This window comes from Tachypleus tridentatus, chromosome 12 (genome assembly GCF_004210375.1).
Source record: "Tachypleus tridentatus isolate NWPU-2018 chromosome 12, ASM421037v1, whole genome shotgun sequence".
Lineage (NCBI taxonomy): Eukaryota > Metazoa > Arthropoda > Merostomata > Xiphosura > Limulidae > Tachypleus > Tachypleus tridentatus.
In genome coordinates, this window is record NC_134836.1 from 79683806 (window position 1) to 79707221 (window position 23416).

Sequence of the window (23416 nt, forward strand, 5' to 3'; positions counted from 1 at the left end):
AAAGATAATGCAATATAAGAAAATAAGGTACAGGTGTTTAAGATTGCTGCTCAGAATCTTCACAATGTTGTTTAACTATGAACTGTTTTTTTCACTATTTAAGTTCTTATTTAGAGGATCCATAAAAAAAAAAAAATGTTTCAGTGCCCACTAACCCCACCCACTAGGGAGCACTATGAAGGGATGCACTACAATGCCAAACAAGGACACTGTAGCAACACCACAATTTAGTGAGGACTATACCCATACACCAGCATCAGATACAATGTCCACAACACCTGCTAAGAACATCCAACACTGGTACTTGGTTGACCCTAGCCCAAGTGAACCAGCCGATTGACCCAAGGGGAGCCACCCCAAGACTGCCTGTCTATAGACATTCAAGGCCAAAGTTGTGTGTTAAGGTTGGGCCCCTCAACCACCAAGATCCTTTCCTCCTCTTCATGGGTCACCACACATGGCAAACATGTGGGTGGATATTTTGACCTGAAGATGGCCATACCAGCCATCCAGAGATGCATTCTGTAATTAAGCAAATAATGATTGAACTTTTTATTTCTTCCACAGGAATCACTATCAATGGTTGATATATTTGTTTATTTCTATATTTTGTTGCTGCGTAATCAATATAATGTAGCAGAAACATGACAGGGAATGGTTAGTGGAACTCTAAGAATGTTATATACATAAACAGTAATATTTACAGTGAATAACACATTTTTTTGGTTTCCCAGGTGCTGCCATTTTTCAAGAACTGTATATTAACCACATATAAAGTTTGGAACAATACCTGGCAGTAAGAAAACAAAATATTAACATGTGGGAATGACACAAGTGATGAAAGATTTCATTTATCTCTAGTTTATTTCACTTCAACACCTCTACAGCAACAAATTTCAATTATTATTCTTTGACAACATTTCTTCACAACTGTGGTTTATTAAATATCACATATAAACTTGTATGTAACAAAACCTAAAACACAGTTAAGCTATTACATAAATAATTAAAAACTGCTGTTAGCTGACTGCTTACAGCTACATAATTCTTTAATTTCTATTTCATGTTTCAGAAGAAGAATTAAGACATAGTATACTACTTATCAAAACTCAGTGTATTATATGTAAAGGACCACCAATACACAATTATAAACCTTATCTGACCTTTTAACAATGGTATTACCAAAACTTCCACTCACCAACTGATCAGCTAGAAGGAGTACAGTTTTTAAACTAAATTTGCGATTACAGAAATTAAAAAGATCTTCTAAACTTGGTCCCAGTAGTTCCATCACCATTACATTATAATCACCTTCCGAACCACACCACTTTATCATGGGTATTCCAACTGAAACATACAAAAACTAATAATTTAAACCTTCCTTTACTAAGTAAACAAGAGCCAATAAAAACATGCTTTTAAATCCCATGTATTAGTCTGCACACTGTGTAGTAATCACCTGTAAACTTTATCTTTCAAAGATTCACACTTGTTTATTATGCTGTGGAAACATATTATTTATAATTTAAAAAAAACCAAAAAACACACCTCTTCTAAAGAACTCCTAACTGTCAGAATCATCTAGATGCAACTCAAATAAATCAAGACAGATTTCAGAATACTAGATAAATTCAGTAGAGATGGACAATTAACTAAATACAATCAGTTACTTTGATTAATTAGGGTTTCCAATTATTCCAACTATCCAGTATTGGAAATATTGCCATAATAAGTTTCCATTCATTCATTTGCATTAAAACTCAAACATAATCAACTAAACACAACTAGGACTTATAATTATTAATATATTTTCCGATTCCAACTATCAAATACTACTAAAACATCTATTAAACATAAAGCTACTTACTGAAGTATTGAAACCATATTTCTAGTGTTATAAACCTTATATTTTTTGGCCATTTCAAATGAGAATAACAGATGAAGGAACTAAACAATCAATTACCAAATTATACTCGGAACCTGTTATATTCAAAACTAATTATAAGAAAGATGAAGCAAATGTCCATCTTAAACTAACACTCTGAAAGGATATCACAATATTTATATAAAACACTCACCCCCTCCCTGCATCATCTTGTAAAACTTACTCTCGATGTGTAACTGAGGGTGTTTAGTTTTGATACATTCCAGTTTAATAGCGACTTCTTCACCTGTTGTTATGTTGGTACCTTATTAAACAGAAAAGCACATCTCAAAAAATTAAATTACACAAGTAATAGATAATTAGATGACTCATGATCAAAGCAAGCTACCAGTATAATTCAAAAATATTTTTTAATTATGTAGACAGTTTAATATACTGGTCTAACTAGAAGTATACATTGTCACTAAACAAACAGGTTATGACAAATACACTGTTTCATGCTTTAACTAGCCTCCTTCAACATTAGATAGTTTTTAATATAAACAAAACAATTAGTGTAGGTTATCTGTTACAACAGATGTACATTAGTCAATAAAACATAACATCTAATGGCTGAGCTCACCTGTTAAACCATGACTTTATTTTGAATGATAAAATATTTTTTTATGCAAGAAACTGAATATTCAAAATAATTGTATTTAGAACTTAATTAATATTGGGCACAGTGCCACCAGGGTTCCAACTAGTGACAATCCAGACAATCAGATTAATTTTCTCCTTTGTTTAAACATCTTCATATTTTTTTTTATCAAATATATATTCCATTCAATACAGACCACATCAATTTGACTGACCTTGTAACAACTTAAAAAATAAACAAAATAAATCAAAATTACCTCTTTTTTTTTCTAGAATTATTCCATATTATACCAAGGAACAACATTTCTTTATAGTAGGTTGTTTTCAGTCTGCTTAAAGTTTGTTTTTTTAAATCTAAATAAATCTTAGTTACTAACCTTAATAAATTATAGTGGAATTCTATGGTATCAGTGTAGTTATTTACGATTTTTTTCATATTCAACTGTAAAAATAAAACCTAAAAAATTTTGTTTGATATCCTCCATATGTGGAATTTTAAAAATCTCAGCAACCGAGTTCAAAGGTCATAGTGAGAAGAGATAATTGTTTGCTTTACTTCTTGATTAATTTTTATATTTTGAGAAAAATAAAATTTAATAATTTATTCCTAAATAGTAATAACCTATATACACATATACAATGTATAATGATTGAAATGTGACTGTGTATTACAAAATATTAGTCCACCAAAACAACCATGACAGGGAAGACTGAAGGTCAGTTTTATATTACTGGATATGTAAACATGAGTCGCATCCACCATATCAATACAAGTTATGTGATATTAGGTAGATATGACTGGAAGGTCCATATAATAAAATTAATAAATATATATGTCGATATACATATATTGTCATGAAGTTTAAGCAATTTAGACTAAACATTTGTTTTTCCTTTTATAATATGTAGTCATTCTAGAATGAAAAAAGCATAACTTGTATTTATTTTCTAAATTTTTTATGATGGTTACAAGGTTGATCAAGTGACAGTTAATAGTACAGAAAATAACAAAATATAGTATCTTACTGAAAACAAATGTTTGAAATGTACTTACGAGGTTTTAAAGATTTTTGGAACAAAGAAGTTATTTTAATCATAATAATAAATCACTTTGCACTGAGACTAGTAACAAAACAGTTTTCACAAACAAATCTTTAGTAGAAATATTTCATTAAAAATCTGATTTTTTGTACAGAAAATACTTGTAATTTTTAAGAAAAGTAAACCAACTTTTGTAAAGACAAACATGCTGTATCAAAAGGTATAGTGACAATACTTACTGTGTGCAAAGGTGTAGACAAACTTGTGCATACTATATCAAACCAATTACAAAAGGGTTTTAACTAACATAATAGTATTAAATTTATATTTATGGATGCTTTGTTTTTAGTTTATGTAGGTTAAAAGCTTTATACTGTTATTATATACATTAAAAGGGAAATCTAATAAGTATTCCTCTATCAAGATAAAGACCATAGCTACAACTTTCCCAGTTTAAACAACAGATCAAAACACACCAAAAATATGCTACTATATTGTACAAGTTAAAAGATTTATACTGTTATTATATACATTAAAAGGGAAATCTAATAAGTATTCCTCTATCAAGATAAAGACCATAGCTACAACTTTCCCAGTTTAAACAACAGATCAAAACACACCAAAAATATGCTACTATATTGTACAAGTAGCTGTTGTAGTACATTAGTAATAGTGTAATACCACACATTTGGTTTTACCTTGTTTTTCACTATTTGAGGATATAGCAGAATTGCCTTTTTTTGTTTTGAATGTTGTAACCCTAACTCACTTGAGAATTCAGTCTTTTAAATTATAACTTAACTTTTTAGGTTAATAATTAATATTATTAACTGTATGTAACAACAATTTGTGGAGATATTTATAAGTATACAGTTACAGACCTAATTATAATTATACACATCAGTAGTGGTATTCATACTTAAGTTTCCTTTCTCATGTATTTGCAATTTGAAATTACAATAAACAGAATAATCGATCAAACTGTCACATAAAACTCGTCATTGTTATTAATCACTGGTACTGTTACGACTACGTTAAGTATAATGTTCAATGGAATCTAGTTTGATCTTCGAAATTGAAACATCAATTTTAACTTTTATTTTTATGTCAGAATATAACCAGAAAATTAACAAGAGTAAAAGCGTAGTAACTAATACTTATAACAGCAATAGGCTTAACCGTTTTAATGTTAGGCTTACGAGAATTCTCGCTAACGTTATTCTTAGGATACAGTCGGATACGAAAGCATTCTCTAGTTAACTTTGAATTAAATTAAAATTTTAATAAGTGTGCTAATTTTAATTCTTACTTACCAAGATATATGTCACCAAAAGACCCACTACCAATTTTACGTCCAAGTCGATACTTGTTTCCAACTCTCAGTTCCATTGCTGCAATAATTATTGAAGACCATTATTAGTGTTAAATTTCATAAAAATTGTCCAAATTGTAACTAGTTTTCTCAACCCGCCATCTTGAAAATAAAAGAGAGACAAAAGAGTTTTATATAAATAATACCTCCTTTCATAGGGGCGTTTTCTGGTCAAAACTAGCTTTAAAATAATCAAGTTAAACTTTACTTGAACTGATGTATATAAATGATGCGTTTGGAGTGAAAAGAATACATTGGTTTTGTTCAATTTTGAATTTTGAACACTACAGTACTGTACAACACACTACACAAAATAAATCATACTCCTACGCCTGCGCGATAGTGATAGCTTCAGAAGGGCAACACACGGATCGCGTAAATGACTCCACCCTCTTCTGTTAAGGACGTGATTTGATAATAGATCAGTCGACACAGATTCTCTTCAAAGAAGTAGATAAAATATCTTGCGAAAATAACATACTGTGAGAAAAATGTTAATTTTAAACAACATACTTGTATTTTTAATATTTATTTTAAGTATTAAGAAGTGACGAGTATCTCTTCAAATAATAAATAATTTTTTGCTTTTAACCTCAACAAAACCTAGGTCCTATGTTCTAACCCACGCGTATAGCTCGTAAGACTATTTTCGCGGTGATGTATTAGACATGACTGAAATACATGAATTATAAATAATGACGCATTAAAAACTTGTTACAGTTTAAATGACAAGACATTAACTACTTTGTTTGAAGAAAATGATCAAGGTATTGTGATCGAAAAATTGAGTAGGTTTGTTTGTTTTTGAATTTCACGAAGAGCTACACAAGGGCTATTTGCGCTAGCCGTCCCTAATTTAGCAATGTAAGTTAGTTATAACCCCTATACCGCTAACTCTTGGGCTACTCTTTTACCAACGAATTGTGGGATTGACCGAACATTATAACACCCCCGCGCCTGAAAGGGAAAGTATGATTAGTGTGACGGAAATTCGAATCCGTGACCCTCACATTGCGAGTCGAGCGCCCGAACCACCTGGCTATGCCAGGCAAGATCACGTAAGTCATCTAAACAGTGTATTGTAGCTGATAATAGGGCTAATAGGATTTTGGGTAACATTTATAGGAATATTTAATATAAGACAAAGGATAGGTGTGAGGGATAAGTTACCAAATTTGATTTGGAAGAAAGCAGAGGACTGTTATAAATGGAGTTCAGTCAAACTGGGTTAATGTCACAAGTGGGTTACCCTAGGGTTCGACCACAATTACACAGAGGTATGTCGGTGGACTCACACCACTAGAAACTGGGTTTCGATACCCGTGGTGGGTAGAGCAAAGCTAGCCCATTATGTAGCTTTGTGCTGAATTACAAACAAACAAACCCCTGGGCTCAATCTTAGGATCTTTGCTCTTTTGATTTACATCAATGACACAAATGGAGGAATAATCAATAAATCACTTAAATCTGATGATGATATTGAGGTCTAGGTGTTGTTAGCTGTGAAGAGGATGCTGCTGATTTGCAAAAGGATTTAGATTATTTAGATAGTAGAAGGGTTTTAATTATAATAAATACAAGATAATGCGAGTTATCATAATTTGAAATATACGTATAATTTGGATTGAAATAACCTTAACAGTGTTATGAAAGAAAGGAATCTTTGTGTAATAGTCTCTAAAGTGACATGGCCAGGTGGCTAAGGCACTCGACTCATAATCTGAAGGTCACTGGTTCAAATCTCCGTCACACCAAACATGCTCGACCTTTTAGCCGTGGGGGCGTTATAATGTGAATGTCAATCCCACTATTCGTTAGTAAAAAAGTATCCCAAGACTTGGCGGTGGATGGTGATAACTAGCTGCCTTCCCTCTAATTAATTCGGCCCCATTGGGTCCCATTCCTCAGGAAGGACACTGAACTGTTGGAGAATATTCAGAGAAGAACCATTAAAATGATATTTGGGATGGTGACGTTGTCCTACGAGGAGAGACTAAAACCTGTAAAGTTGTTTTCTCTGGAGAGGAGAAGGAGCAAAAATGATTTAGTGATGTCGAGAAAACCCACTTTTAGAGAAATATATATGCAAAAACGGATTGTTTGGGTTGAGAAAATATTTTACATAGAAGAGCGAACAACGTTTCGACCTTCTATGTCAGGGGTTCCCAACCGGTGGGTCGCGACCCCACAGGGGGTCGCAAAGCCTTGGCAGGGGAGTCGCGAAGCCTTGGCAGGGAAGTCGCGAAGCCTTGGTAGGGGAGTCGCGTAGCCTTGTTTGAAGTAGCTTGGGATAACATTAATTTTATTTCATCAATTACATTTTCATGCTCTTACATTTTTTTGTTTCGGTGCAAAGCAAAACGTGTGCTACGTTAGTTCAATGTCATTAGGTGATATTATGGGTGTATGTATGCGTGCCTGTGAGTGAATGTGCCTGTGTGAATGTGTATGTGTCTGCAACTGTATGTATGTGTGTACTAGTGAGTTGCGAGTATGTGAGTGCACGCGCATGTACGTATGCTTGTGTGTCTGTTTAGCTGTGAGTAAATGTGTGTGTGCTCGCTGTCGACACGTGAGTCACATGTCCGTTGCTGATTGGGGGATGACGAATCGCGCGACTGGCTATGCTCCCTTCCCTCCCAACACTTACCCCATCATTACTCTACTTGCACCCCCCCCCCCACAAGTACTCAGTGTAAGATCTACAGTTGCCAAAGCGTTCATTATTCAACATTTTTATTTTATTTTAACAAGGAGACAAGTAAGCAGTAGAGGTGAGTTGTGTCTATGGCTAAACGGCGCAGATACTCAGAATGCTACCTCAACATTGGCTTCACCACTGTGCTCGCCAACGACGGCATCGAGAAATCACAGTGTGTTTTGTGCCATGCTGTCCTGAGTGCAGAGTCAATGAAACCATCAAAACTCAAGCGTCATCTCGAGACGAAACATCCAGAACACGCAAAGAAGGGTTTGGATTTCTTCAAACGGCATGAACGGTGTCTTAAAAGCCAAAGAATCGATAGAAGTGGGTCGTTTCAGCAGCAGAGTGCAGCCGTAGTGGAAGCTTCATATGAGATTGCATTCGAAATTGCTAAACAAAAAAAGCCTCACACGATTGGAGAAACACTTCTTAAACCCTGTATGATGAAAGCAGTAAATCTTATTCTTGGAGAAGCCAGTGCAAAGAAGATGCAGCAAGTATCCCTGTCAAATAACACTATACAGAGGAGCATTTCTAAAATGTCTATGGATGTGAAGGAACAGGTTTTGACTGAAATCAAGGGTTCCCCTTTGTTCTCCTTTCAGCTCGACGAGATAACAGATGTAAGTTCATGTTCTCAGTTGCTTGTCTTCGTGAGATACATTAATTCAGGTGACATCAAAGACGAATTCTTATTCTGCAGTGCACTTGAAACCACAACAAAAGCTGATGATGTCATGGGAAAAGTTTCAACTTTTTTTCAAGACGAAGATCTTCAATGGGAAAACGTGTGTGGGATTTGTACGGATGGGGCACCGGCTATGCTGGGATCGAAATCAGGATTCCAGACGAGAGTGAAGAAGCTAGCACCTCAAGCAAAGGGCATCCACTGCATGATTCACCGATATGTTCTCGCCAGTAAGACTCTCCCTGCCTCTCTGCAGGAAGTGCTTGAATCTGTAATCAAAATTGTAAATTATGTGAAGACTCAAGCACTCAACACTCGCCTATTCAAAGAACTATGCAAAGACATGAATCCTGACCACGAAGTCCTTCTCTTCTACACAGCAGTACGTTGGTTGTCGAAAGGAAACGTTATTAATCGTGTCTTTGAAATGAAAGATGAAATAAAGCTATTCCTGGAGACTCAAGAAAGGAAAGATCTTGTAGCTCACTTCGAAGATGAAGCATGGAATAAAAGGGTTGCGTACCTAGCCGACATTTTTGACCAGCTGAACAAGCTCAATTTGAAGCTTCAAGGAAGGGAAACACATGTTCTCCTTTTTCAAGATAGTCTTCGGGCCTTTGTTTCCAAACTGCAGAACTGGCGTCGGAAAACCAATGTTGGAAACATCGCTATGTTTGAAAAACTTTGTGGAGTGACGGATGAGTCTCAGATCCAACTGGATCAGTTCCCCAAGGATGAGATTACCGAACATCTTCAGTCTCTAGAAAAGGAAGTCGAGCGTTACTTCTCTGAGTATCACAGGAGCAGGAGGCCCTGGTAAGGAACCCATTTTGTACTGAACTTGATGTATCCAGCATTCCAGATGATATCCAAGCTGAATTTCTGGATCTAAGGAACGACTCTTTAGCTCGTGATCTCTTCAAGGTGAAATCCGTGACTCAGTTCTGGTGCGCTATGTATCAGTCATACTCCAAAGTCAGCATGATAGCTTTACGTGTCCTTGTTCCATTTGCTTCTACCTACTTGTGTGAGGCAGGATTTTCCACTCTTGTCAATATAAAAACAAAGAATAGGAACAGATTGGATGTTGGAGATGACATGAGACTGGCTCCAACAAACGCTCGGTTACGAATTTCAAAGCTTGCTGCTGAAATGCAACATCAGGCATCTCACTAGCTGGGTTGGACAGCTGTTCAAACCTATGTTAATATTATTTTAAGAAATATATGTTATTTTTGTGAATTCAGGTTGGACCAATGTGATTTAATTTGCTAATAAATAATTACAGAATTTTTAAATATTTTTTTAGATGTTTCTTTCCCTCTCCTTCACAGAAAATAAAATAAAAATTAAGCTGCTGATAGTAAGCCTTAAGTAGGGGGTCACATAGGTAACTTTTAGATAAGGGGTCGCGAGTGCCAAAAGGTTGGGAACCCCTGTTCTATGTAAAATATTTTCTCAACCCAAACGAGCCGTTTTTGCATATATATTTCCCCAAAAATGATTTAATTGAGGTATTTAAGATTGTTAAAGGTATTGACAATATAAATCCGTCGTACATTTTTTTTGTGTGTTTAGTAGTGAAAACAACAGGACAAGAGGTCATAAGTTCATATTTTGGCAGCGTAGGAGTTGTCTGCGGATTAGACAATATCACTTTACAAACAGCTTGTCCCTGAAAAAAAAAAAAAGGTCCACCTTTCGAAAACGTTGGGATTATAGGGTTTTTAACACTTAAATATACAGCATAGATATATCTATTTCATTGTTTTCTTATTTAACTTCATATCGAATTGATTAGATGGTTTTACTCTTTTATATCAAGGCAACAATTCAATTTAAAAAGGGCAAATTTAAAAAAAAATATCGTCAGTGAGAGATTTTTACAATTTTAAAGTGTTATAATGTTGTTATAACGTGTTCTGTTGTTGGAATTCTATTAATTCAATTCTATTAATGATAATAAACTTGTTTTATTTATTCAATTACATGTTTTACACTCACACGGTTTAAAGGACTAATGATAGGCCTAACTTGACAAAAACAAACAACACTAACAGTCAGATAAATATTTTCTAATTTCTTTGTATATACAAACTTCTCGTATTTCTTTGTCGAAACACAAACGCACTATTTTCGAAAATGAAGTAACGGGCAAACTAACAGAAATTCGCTAATTCAATAATTAATTTACTATTATAAAGAAATCACGGATACATTATTAACCCTAGTCTCGTCTAATTTGAGTTTTATATTATACAGATCGTTTCATAAATTTAAGAAAATTCGAGTAATTAAACTATGTACTCGTTGTCCGATATAAAAACTCTTGTTATACAAACGTCTAAATTAGATAACACAGTCTATAACGTTGTCCCCTTCCTGGATTATGAAGTCCATTGAACAAACTTCTTATTTAGATAAAACAATGGTACATTAAACTTTCATCATTACCAATGGAATACCTATTTACAATTAACAATATAAATATTAGTAAATATAAAAATTATCACGATATGCTAAACAACGTACAATTAAAATTATGAGCAACATAATAAAATATTTTTGTTTTTACGAAGTATCAATTTACAAACAACGTGAAGTTTTGAAACAGCTATTCGTAAATTATAGATCAATTTCTGCACAGTATTTCGTCTGTAAAAACGAGACATAATCACGCACAATGTTTAATGTGTTTGTACTTTAATGTTGCATACTATCATGTCTCACTGTTAAACACGAAATACTGTCCAGAAAAAAAAAATACAAATAAGTTTTCAAACTTCATATAATAAACTCTTCTTTCCTTGTTCATTTGGTGTCCCTAATTTGTACAGTTACCAAATGCCTTCAGTGTTTTTCCTTTCTGTGTCTTATAATACACAGATGGGTTGACCTTTCCCTCCTCTACCATCACTCATAATCTTATGATTGGAGGAATTTTTACTGAGTAGATACTCCAAAGAAACCACTGGTGGCTCTCTCTAAAATTGGTAATACTCGATATGTTCCTTTGGTTCATCAAGAGGTTCACTTACTACTCTGAAGCTACCCAATTGGCTGTTCTATTGCCAATGTATTTACAAATACGGTCATTAATGGTGTCGTGCATAGAAGATAAAAGAAGTCAAACGCTCCCGCCCATCAATGACAATGGTTCATTGGTAAAATTCGGAGATCAAAAACTAATATAGGCTCTCAGGCGTATTAAAAACACAACAATAATCAAATATGATTTTAAAATTATACAGAATACTGCAACACGTGGTTTATCAAATCTAAACTTGTTCTTCTGTGACAAGAAACCTCACATTACATATTTATCTACTCTACTTTTAAACTGGTTTCATCATTGCGTTATTTTTCATTTAACCTGTAGCTGAAATGTTATAGAAGGACTTTTATTGGCTGAAGTTGAGAACTGATAAATATAAAGGTGCAAGTCAAAAACAGATGGGTAACCATCTAGCTCATCTGTATGATTATGGGTGCTAAGTGTCCTAATCTGACATGAAATATAACTTTCAGAAAGGATTGTAGTATACTTAGTGGAGTAGTCTCAAAACGTTTACAAACGTAATTCAACTAATTCATGAAACGTGGATATATCTCGCAGTTTGCATACATCACAATTTGTTGACGTAAAAGTTTGCGATTCAAATTTTCAATGTTTTTTCATTGCATGCCGAAACTTTTAACGTATAAGTTTGCAAGTTGCAATTAGACTTTTTAAAATTAGTTTTTGTTGTATTTCATTGGTTTAATCTGTGTTTTAAACACACACACACCTTTCTCAACAGCAAAATGATCGAGGGGCCACGAACGATCACGGTTGATGACCTTTCTTTAGCTTTATTTAGTTCTGTTGTTCATCAAAGTATTATGTTTCTAGTTTTGTTGTCACCAGAATTCCAGTCTCTATGATATGTCGTGTAGTACATAAGGATTTCCTTGATATAGAATATGAGACTGTTTAAAGCTAGGCTAACCCCATATCTATGCCACCACGTGAGGTGAGGTAATTTCCTAATATTCACTATTCTTCAGTGAATCATCCTAAGATGGAAAATATTTCCAATTTTCCTCTTGCTGAAATATTATTACCACGTTCTTTACACATATACCCATCTCTTACTTAATCCCTGGAAATATTTTTTCTAAGTTCTTACCTATCATTACCAAATTAGCTGTGGAACCAGTGTCAATTAACGTGTTACATAGTTTATTATTAACGAGTTCATTGCCTCTGGACTGTTTTTTTTTTTTTTTAAGTAATGTACTTATAAATAAGTTGGTGCAAGTTGAGCATTCTTATATTCAGATAACACTAGTATTGACACATAAAAAGTAATTAGATCTTCTTCGTTTATTCCTGTTGTCGGTAATTCTTAATTCTGTCAATCCTCCCCTTTTTGGCCCTACCGCAATTCTTCGTCAAACAAAAATTATTTATGAAACTGAAGCAAAATATTGACTTATAAATTTATTAACCCAATGATTCACGTCAACAAAGTAAAATATTTTGTAATCGCATCTGTTGTTTGCCCGGCATAGCCAGGTGGTTAAAGTACTCGACTCGTAATATGAGGGTCGGGTTCGAATCTCCGTCGCACCGATCATGCTCACCTTTTAGCCGTGGGGGGCGTTATAATGTTACGGTTAATCTCATATTCGTTGATAAAAGAGTAATCCAAGAGTTGGCGGTGAGTGGTGATGACAAGCTGCTTTCCCTCTAGTCTTACACTGCTAAATTAGGGAAGGCTAGCGCAGTTAGCCCTCGTGTAGCTTTGCGAGAAATTAAAAACAAACCAAACCAACAAAGTCATATACACGACTACTTCCATCTACTCATGAGACTGTATTATGGTCAGTTAGCGTTTTTTTTTTGTCCGTTGACAACAAATGAGTTTCATCAGGATTGTCATATTTTAGTCGTATTTCTATTAACTCCTATATCCTAACCTTCGAATCACCTCACATCCGTCACACATTCGAAGTTTTGGCCACATAAGGACTGCAGTACGATATTAGGGAGGATAAAAGGTTAAAATATCACTTGAAAAAGAGTTTGATTAGAAACCTATAATGGAGTTACTAAGAATCGTGTGTCAATAATACATGTGGTTTATCTTTGTCTGTCTCAACGCTCACCTCGCGTTGGTCACCAGAATTAACATGGGTTTAGATCCTGGTAAAACATCTTCGATGGACTGATCACATATATAGGATATATCAGTATAGGGTAAGAAGGACAGAGAAACGGACTTACTAAGCCTAACTATAAAAAACAGAAGCAACTATATTGTTATTTATCAGAGTGACACCCAGAATTTGATTTTGTTCATGTTTCAAACATTATGTATTACTTTAAAACTGAAATAAACATATCACATTAGTAATATCTTAAGATAGGTCTGGAATAAAGGTCTGGGCAACCGTACCTCAACTATTAATACTCATACAACAAGAGACTGAGTGTTACAGACCTTCCAGACGCTACTAACACCGATCAGAGTATGTAGCGGGACACTACAAGCACCGATCAGAGTATGTAACGGGACACTACTAGTACCGATCACAGTATGTAACGGGACACTACTAGTATCGATCAGTGTGTGTAAGGGGACACTACTAGTATGGAACCATTAATAATGAACAGTACAATAAACGGGGAGTAACATCAGGTTTACAACTAATACAGTTTAACGTGTGAAGCCCTTAATAATAAACAGTACAATAAACGGGGAGTTCGACCATTCCATAGCGAATTACTACAAAAGGTAGCTTTAGGCCTAAAGGACATATCACAGGAAATTAATAATATTCCTATAGAGAGACAGATCACAGGACATGGAATATTTTTAAAAAAGGAAACTTTCAATGCCTTTATTGAAAGCGAGCATATTTTTTTACTGTAAAACATTTAGGATATATATTACTTCTGCAACAATATCTGAAACTTACCCACAAAAATGTCGTCATTCTAAAAGTGAAGGTTATTTTGACGAAAGAGAATCCTCTGACCCAAAAACTTTTGAATTTGAAGGCTTTCAAATAAAACGTTTATAAATTTCAACGAAATCATCACTGTTTCTGTTAGAAAAATGGGCAAAGAAATCTAATACACAGAAGAACTCTGAAGCACCTCCTGTGTGCCTTCGTTGTACTGAAACATGGTCTTAGAAGCAGACGTCTACGTACACTAGAAAGCATGTTTAAATAGTTGTCAACATTTTTACGCTAAAATTAACGGTTTTTCGTAGAAGAAAACTATGGTGTCAGAAACATTCATCAATGTTATAATAATAATAGTAACAAACGTTGGATAAAATAGGTTTGGCAACAGAGTCTGTGACATTGGTTTTATGAAACCGAGTTATCCAGTTAACTTTAAGTGATTGTATTCAACTGAGTTAAAGAAATACGTAAGCAACGAGTTTAAAATAATTATATTTAATCAAACAAGAAACGTGTACAGTAAAATTGATTACACTTATTTACAATTATGGAAAAAAACATGCCTTAGAGAATTGTTTGTTTTTTGCGCAAAGCTATACGAGGGCTATCTGCGCTAGCCGTCCCTAATTTAGCAGTGGGAAGGCAGTTAGTCACCACCACCCATCGCCAACTTTTGGGATACTCTTTTACCAACGAATAGTGGGATTGACAGTCATATTATAACGCTTCCACGCCGAGCATGTTTGGTGTGACAAGAATTCGAACCCACGACCCTCAAATAACGAGTGCCTTAACCACATGGCCATACGTGAGAGAAAGGATTAATAGATAACATTGTATTTAAAATATCATACGTTTGTTTACAGAATCTTGAAATAAAACTTTTTTTTTTTAAAGAGAACTATCATATGGTTATGAAAGACTCTGTTATAGAATTCTAATAATACTCTCAGAAACAAATTTTCTGTTCGTACAATTCTCAGTATCAGTTTATTCAGTGGTTTTATCACATTCGGCTGCAGGCCTAAACATTGCTGACAAGTTGTGTGGAAGGCCAGTGGTTGACTGCGGATCCCTGGAAATCAATATTAGATAAATTTACACATTTACTGCTGTAATACTTAATGTTATATGTTTGCAATGAAAAGCGAATTGCGTAAACCATTAAAATATTTGTTACAGTTATATACCACAAAAACATTCTAGAATTTTTATTTCATAAATATAAAAGAAATCCTGTCTCCCACCCCTTTCGATAACTCATTTGTTGTTTTTATTACGGTAAAAGTCCATATATAAAAGACTTGGTTTACATTTCTGATCTGTTAATAAGAAACATGGTTTACATACAATAAAATAGATAACAGCACAGCGAGACATATAACGTAGTTTATAAACAGTAAAATAGATAACAGCACAGCGAGACACATAACGTAGTTTATAAACAGTAAAATAGATAACAGCACAGCGAGACATATAACGTAGTTTACAAACAGTAAAATAACAGCACAGCAAGACACATAACACAGTTTATAAACAGTAAAATAACAGCACAGCGAGACACATAACACAGTTTATAAACAGTAAAACAACAGCACAGCGAGACACAACATAGTTTATAAACAGTAAAATAACAGCACAGCGGAATGTCACATAACGTAGTTTAGAAAGAGTAAAATGACAGTGCAGTGACACACATAACATAGTTTACATACATTAATATAATACCACAGTGAGACCCACAGCGTAGCTTATAAATTAGTAAAACAACAGCGCAGTGGAACACGAATATTACATGTAAACCTTAAGCCTAATCTGATTGTTATATTGATTAAGCTTATAAACAGTAAAATAACAGCCTTGGGTGTTACAACACCTGAAGCGTTGCTGCTTGGGCCTTGGCTATTACCACACCTGAAGTTTAGCTGCCTAAGCCTTGGGCTTTACCATACCTGAGGTTTAGCTATTTAAGACTAACTGAAATATTATTACAATTTCAGTCTTCAGTGATACTTACTGCTGATCAGAAAACGTATGTAAGATATTGTGAAAGTTTTCTACTTTCTTTTCGTAGCTCTCAAGTAGTTCCATGATCTCATTTAAAGAATATTCCTCCACCATTTCATAGATAGTTCTTCCTAATCCGTCTTCACGGTTGATGTTGGCTCCCCAGGAAATCAACACTTGGCAACAGTCAACAGAGGCACTGGAACACAAAAGTGACTTTTCTTATAGTATCATTACACACGCATACTAACAAATACCTAATACAGGTAATATGTTAATTAAACGTATTCGATCACATCCTCTATCCAGTGTGTGAGTGCCATAATTTGAATCCATGTACTCAATACGTTTATATGTCTAGTGTTTGTAACATAATGTACTTGGAGATTATATCAAATTTAGATTCAATGAAAATATAATACAAACATAAACTATAAAATCACATTTATATTTGGAAATATTTGTTGGCCAGCAGGTTATACTGACTTAGATGTGATTTAGAGTTTAGCATATCGAACCGGCAATTCGAGACACGGTACTGCAAACACGTTTCGTACTTTAGTTATGGGTGTGTTATAAGAGTGATAGTTGATTCTCAAATTTAGTTAAAAATAGACACTTCAGGTGATGTTTGACGTTACTGTTGTTTTGTTATGAAGCCCAAAGCCACACCGAGGGCTAACCGTGATATACCCATGACGTGTATATAAACCCAGTTTTTAAGAGACATATCATTGCTCTACTAGGGGGCGTGGTGGTTAAATGCAACTTACTGCTTTTCTCTGGTCAGTAGCTTACAATTTAGAGTAAATACCTGAACTTAAGGCCTTTCTGACCTGGTCGTTCAGTCCATTCTCTGCATGTTTTCTCTTGTGATCAAGTAACAAACAAGAAAACACTCACATTTATATATCAGTTTTTCATGTGTTTGTTTTTAACCTAAGTTTCATGCGTGAGAAATTTCGGCTACTTTACTATTTACCATCAAACAATGGTTTATTCCGTCGAGAAATTTATTTTTTTAAAAACGTTACTTAAATTACATAATACTTAATTATGATTCGCTGCCTCTTGTGGCCAACTGGACAAAGTTGTGTACAGGAAGATGATGAATACGAGGGTGCGTGATAAACTACTGTGCAAAAACCCACGTATGTTGGTTTCAAAATAACTTAGAACTGCCATCACACAGGTGGTGGTCAACGATGACATTAATGCCAAGGTCAAGAGTAAGTAGGCCACGTTCGTCATTTCCTATCTGGACCGGAAAATGTAACTTAGTGTTGAAAAAACAAGAGGAAATCCTTAATAGCCGCGGCACTTGAAAATATTTCAGGCAAATTAGAGTAAATTAATCCGTGAAACCTTGGGCGTGTTCAAATACATCAATCGAAAGGGTTTGGCCTCCTGAGTACAAAACTGTAATTAGATCGGTCAAGAGATGACGTTGTGCCAGCTGCTATGCCGCGGCGAAAAAAATGCCTGTTACAGAATCTTTACATTTTGTTACCATACGATAACGATTCATCAAACTGCTCTTCTACTCCGGAAGGAAGCTAACCTATTTTTGGTGCAAATCGACACTTACTTCAGAACAGCAAGATGTAAAGGTGTAAACCCATCTGACGTCACATTGTCCACTTCGGAACCCATGTCGAGAAGAACCTAGAAAGTTAATAATAACATGAAATTTCGTTACCAAACTGTTCTCACACACATTAAAAGCCTCATCTGTCTCACTTAGTGAGATAAATGTTTAATCTTTTGATTTTTAGAAGCTACATTTCATTCTAAATTTATTTTGTTTTATGTTTCATAACTTCAATGTTTATTTTTATTTCTCTAGAATCTTATTACAAATATACGAAAGATACACTTTACTGAACTAAATATGCAGCGAATACAATAGTAAAAGTAACTATTTTTTACTGATATTATTACTGAACGACGAAAGATCACTAATATTAATCTTAAGTTTGTTTAATTAACACAAACATTTTCGTTTGTGTTAACAAAATAACGATCTATAACTCTAGAATGTATTTTTATTAGCTCCATATTTTACTATCACAGTTTCGTCAGGGGTTGGCCGGGTAGCTAGGGGCGCTCGACTCGTAATTTGATGGTCGTGGGTTCCAATGCTCGTCCTTTCAGCCGTAGGGGCGACATAACGTTTCGTCAATCCCACTGTTCGTTGGTAAAAGTGTAGCCCGAACGTTGGCGATGGGTGATGATTACGAGCTGTGTTTCCTCTAGTATTACACTTTGTGCGAAATAAGAACAACCAACCAACCAAATCGTCAGTAGGTGTCGATAACCTACAACTTTACTATTTTTTACGAAGCTATAACAGTGAAATACTGAGCTAATAATAACACGTTCTAAAGATAGAGGTGTTTAAAGTTTTTTGTTGTTGTTTACATTAATAATAAAACATAACGTTAATTTAAGTACATCCAGTTAAACTTACCTCAACACACTCAGCGTGACCGTTCATGGCCGCGATGTGAATAGCTGTGTAACCACTAGGGTCCAAGGCGGAAAGGTGAGCCCCTCTCTCCCCCAGGTACTGAAATATACATGTCCTTTGATAATTACATTCCTTCTGGTGGTTACAAAACTGTATAGGTTAAACTAAGCTCAGTATAACATCGACAATAATAAAAACTATAAGTTAAACACATTTAATACAATAAATATTTCTTGATTTGTTTGTTTGTTTTGACGGCCTGGCATGGCCAAGCGCGTAAGGCGTGCGACTCGTAATCCGAGGGTCGCGGGTTCGATTCCTGGTCACACCAAACATACTCGCCTTTTCAGCCGTGGGGGTGTTATAATGTTACTGTCAATCCCGCTATTCGTTGGTTAAAGTGTAGGCCAAGCGTTGGCGGTGGGTGGTGATGACTAGCTGCCTTTCTTTCCTCTAGTCTTGCACTGCTAAATTAGGGACGGCTAGCGCAAAGAAACTCAAACGAGTAGGTTTGCGCGAAAATTCAAAACAAACAACTGTTTTTCTGTTTTCGCACAAAGCTACGCGAGGGCTATCTGTGCTAGCCGTCCCTAATTTAGCAGTGTAAGACTAGAGGGAAGGCAGCTAGTCATCACCACCCACCGCCAACGCTTGGCCTACACTTTAACCAACGAATAGCGGGATTGACAGTAACATTATAACACCCCCACGGCTGAAAGGGCGAGTATGTTTGGTGTGACCAGGAATCGAACCCGCGACCCTCGGATTAAAAGACGAACACCTTAACACGCTTGGCCATGCTGGGCCATATTTCTTGGTCGTTCGTCATTTATTAGAAGTATTAATACTTGAATCGTTGTCACAGAAGGTATACAAATGATACTGTCACCGAAGTCTAATTATTAACAACTAAAAACACAAAACCACGTAAAAGTCCAAAGGATAGGACACAACTTTATTTACAGCCTTCTTAGTACCATAAAAAGACCAATAAATATTAAAAATGGAGAAGATAACAGACCAAGAACATTTGGTAATATCTTATTATGCCATATACTGAAATAATGGGACACGAACCACACATGGGAAGAGATAACTGATAACAACTCAGTCAACCAAACCTCCAAGTGGCTCAGCGGTAAGTCAAAAGACTTATAACTTAAAACTCGGATTCCGATACACGTGATGGACACATCACAAATAGCTTATTGTGATTAACTAGAAACGAATAGCACAGATTTATTTGTTGTTAAGCACAAAATTACGCAAAAGGCTATGTGTACTCTGCCCATCACGGTGATCGAAACCTGTTTCTAGCGGTGTAAGTCCAAAGACATACAGTTGTACTACTTGGGGGAAGGATGAATAGTATAGACGTCAGAAAATACTGGATAGCTCTAGGACACGAGGATTTCATAACAGACACAACCAACAAATAAATGTAGTGAAATATATATGCAAAAACGGCTCGTTTGGGTTGAGAAAATATTTTACGTAGAAGAGCGAACAACGTTTCGACCTTCTTCGGACATCATCAGGTTCACAAAGAAAGAAAGAGGTAACTGACCGGAAGCTGACCACATGTTTGGAGGGGGTTGTGTAACTGAGTGTCGGAATCTAGAGGGCGGTGTTAGATGTTTGAATATATAATTTTATTTTATTATATTTAATATAGGTATAAAGGCGTTCCATTATATTGGTTTATTTTGGGTTTAAGTTGTTGTATACGTAAGGCTTCTTTAAATTTGCGTTTGTTTATGTTTGTTTCTTTATTTAGTATTTGAGTGTTTTCTATGGTTATGTTGTGTTTATTTGACTTGCAGTGTTCGAAAACGTGTGAAAGTGACTTTTTATGTTCTTTGAATCTGGTTTCCATTTTTCTACTTGTTTCTCCAATATAGAAGTCGTGGCAGTTATCACATTGTATTTTATAAATAATGTTGGTGTGGTGTTTTTACACAGTATATACCTCAGTTTTGTGCCTGGTTTTTGAATAAATTTGGTATTAACTGGAATGTCATATTTTGTTACTTGTTTTTGCCAAATGTTGGTTATTTGTCTGCTGATGTCGGGAACATATGGTATGCAGCAGTATATGGTTTCGTGATTTTTTGATTCGTGAGATATATTTACTTTTGTTGGTTGATTTTGCTTTCTGTCTAGGTGTGTGCGTATAATGTTTTCTACGGTTTGTGGAGGAAACTTATTGATGTTCATGAAGTATTGTTTTATGGCTGTGTTTATTTGGTTTCTTAGTTTGTTGAGTTTTTGTTTTGTTTCATGTGCTGAGTCCCAAGGAATGTATAGTCCAGTATGGGTGATTTTTCGGTGGATTTCTGTTTTGAATTGTGTATCGGTTCTTGTAATTTTGAGGTTAAGAAATGACATTTGATTGCTTTCTTCCTGTTCACATGTGAAGTTAATGTTGGGATGTATAGAGTTAATGTGATTGAAAAAATTAAGTATGTGTTCTGTAGATTTGAATCCCGCAACCGTGTCATCTACATATCTGTACCAGTATAGTGGTGGATGTAATGCTGTGTTAATTGCTTGTGTTTCAACTTGTGTCATGAAAATATTGGCTAGAACTGGTGATACTGGGTTGCCCATTAAGTATGAGTTCTGTAGATTTGAATCCCGCAACCGTGTCATCTACATATCTGTATCAGTATAGTGGTGGATGTAATGCTGTGTTAATTGCTTGTGTTTCAACTTGTGTCATGAAAATATTGGCTAGAACTGGTGATACTGGGTTGCCCATGCTTAGGCCATTTGTTTGTATATAGTTGTGGCTGTTGAACATGAAGTTTGTCTTCATCGTGGTGAATTCATGAGCGTTGCTAATTGGTTGCTGGGAATGTCTATAGTTGGATTAGGGTCTCGAATGTAGTGTTGTAAGACTATCTTGCAGGCTTCAGTGGTTGGGACTTCTGTAAGGAGGGATATGACATCGAAACTGGCCATTAAGGCTTTATGATTAAGTTGATTTAGATTATACTTGAAATTAAAAGAGTCTTTGATGAATGAGCTGGCTGATGTTACATATTTGGAGAATGCCCATGCTATGTATTTACCAAGATTGTAATTAAACGATTCATATGTGGACATTATTGGTCGTAATGGACAATCTGGTTTATGAGGTTTGGTAATGCCGTATATTTGTGTTGTTCGTGAGTCGGTTTTACGTAGGTAGGAATAAAGTGTTTGTGAAATTGTGTTGGCTTTTTTCATTTTCAGTAGTAATTTGTTTAGTTGCGTCTCGTGTGTCTTTGTTGGATTTGTGTATTGGTTTAAATTTGTTCGTGTCTGATTGTATGTTCTTCATTTTTTGGATGTATTCATTCATGTTCATTATGACTGTTGGATGTCAATAAAATTATCTAAGTTGTCTTCTTTCAGTTGGTTGTTTTCTTGTTTTTGTTTTCTGTAGAAAGTATCATCACAATTCTCCTGGCTCGATCTTCTAAACGTGTTTTAATTTCTAAGGTTGGAATGTACCCAGGTGCTATTGCGAAGTTGAGTCCTTTGTTAAGTAGATGTATCTCGTATGTGTTTAATTGTCGGTCGGATCTGTTAATTATGAGGTTAGTCAACGGTTTGTCGTGTTGGTGTTTTTTTCTGTTGTTTGCATCTTAGTTTTTCTAGTTTTTTGTTGTGGCAGATCTTTCTGTCTCTGTCGTTCTTAGTATTGATTTGGTTTATGTTTCGTTGTATAAATCCATAAATCTATTGGTTTAATGCAGCATGCCAGTTGGTGGTCTACAGATAAATGTAGTCCTTTAGAGAATAACAAGTGAAATGTGGGATAAAACTAACTAGCAACTGAGTATAGGTGGCCGTATATATTAGTATTAGCCACAATAATAAGAGATATCTTATTATTACAGCCTTATTGTATGTAGCTAGAATATTCTCTACTTACCACTATAAGTTTTAAGATTAAAAGAACTGTTCATTAGCAAAATTTATTTACAAATCAAAAGTTTAATTTCATATGTTCATTAGGAGATAGCTAAACGTTCACGGTTTTTTCTTACTTGCACAATCTCAACATGACCATTTGCTGCCGCTAGGTGGATAGGTGTCCATCCTCTCTCGTCGACAGTCCTAATTATTAAAATAATTATAACTTACATTAACGAATTTAATATCATTATAGAAAACAGTAATATAATATTAAAAAGTTTTAAATTTATTATCATCAATACTATTTTTAAAATGCAGTAAGTAATTAACTTTTATTGAAAATAAATACCGCAAATACACGTAATGAGATTAAAAAAAAAAGAAAAAGAAAATAGGCTTATACAGAAATACTTGTCTGCGCTTTAAGCTTCCTCTAATGGTTATAAATGTTTAGGCTAATGTTCAACCTGCCATCTAGTGGTACACTTTAGAGTTAATTTCTTTTAAAGAGATTATTTGGACTGTTTTTCTTACTCCATGCGTTTCCAGTCGTTTCGAAGAAGGAGTCTCACAGCACGCAAATCTCCGTTTCTGGCCGCTTCGTGTATACTTAAAGTCGATACAAACTCTTCTTGGGCGAGTTGATCAAAAACAGCACCGATGTCCAGACGAGAATCTCCTGAACCTTCCTGGAAGACACAACCACGAAATAAGTTAAAAAGAAGTTTCCAAAGTGTTTTAGACAT

General features: G+C 35.0%; 2 protein-coding genes across 6 annotated transcripts in view; both read right to left on the reverse strand.

Annotated features, from left to right (window-relative positions):
- Window positions 1-5341, reverse strand: part of LOC143233756 (casein kinase I-like) — a 17621-nt gene extending 12280 nt beyond the window's left edge. For both annotated transcript variants that reach the window (XR_013018299.1, XM_076470362.1), the window contains exons 1-4: window positions 5084-5341; window positions 4879-4956; window positions 2079-2189; window positions 1199-1347 (exon numbers count right to left, since the gene is read on the reverse strand). Coding sequence is in view for 1 of the 2 variants with exons in the window: in XM_076470362.1 (XP_076326477.1) it covers window positions 1199-1347; window positions 2079-2189; window positions 4879-4956; window positions 5084-5093 (348 nt within the window). In the remaining variant the exon portion in view is untranslated. The remainder of the gene's footprint in view (window positions 1-1198; window positions 1348-2078; window positions 2190-4878; window positions 4957-5083) is intronic.
- A 4980-nt stretch (window positions 5342-10321) lies between these two features.
- Window positions 10322-23416, reverse strand: part of LOC143233758 (uncharacterized) — a 57980-nt gene continuing 44885 nt past the window's right edge. For all 4 annotated transcript variants that reach the window (XM_076470366.1, XM_076470365.1, XM_076470367.1 and 1 more), the window contains 6 exons: window positions 23205-23359; window positions 22802-22871; window positions 18765-18863; window positions 17883-17959; window positions 16305-16493; window positions 10322-15362 (listed from right to left, as the gene is read on the reverse strand). In XM_076470366.1, the coding sequence (XP_076326481.1) occupies window positions 15278-15362; window positions 16305-16493; window positions 17883-17959; window positions 18765-18863; window positions 22802-22871; window positions 23205-23359 (675 nt within the window). In that variant the 3' untranslated portion in view covers window positions 10322-15277. The remainder of the gene's footprint in view (window positions 15363-16304; window positions 16494-17882; window positions 17960-18764; window positions 18864-22801; window positions 22872-23204; window positions 23360-23416) is intronic.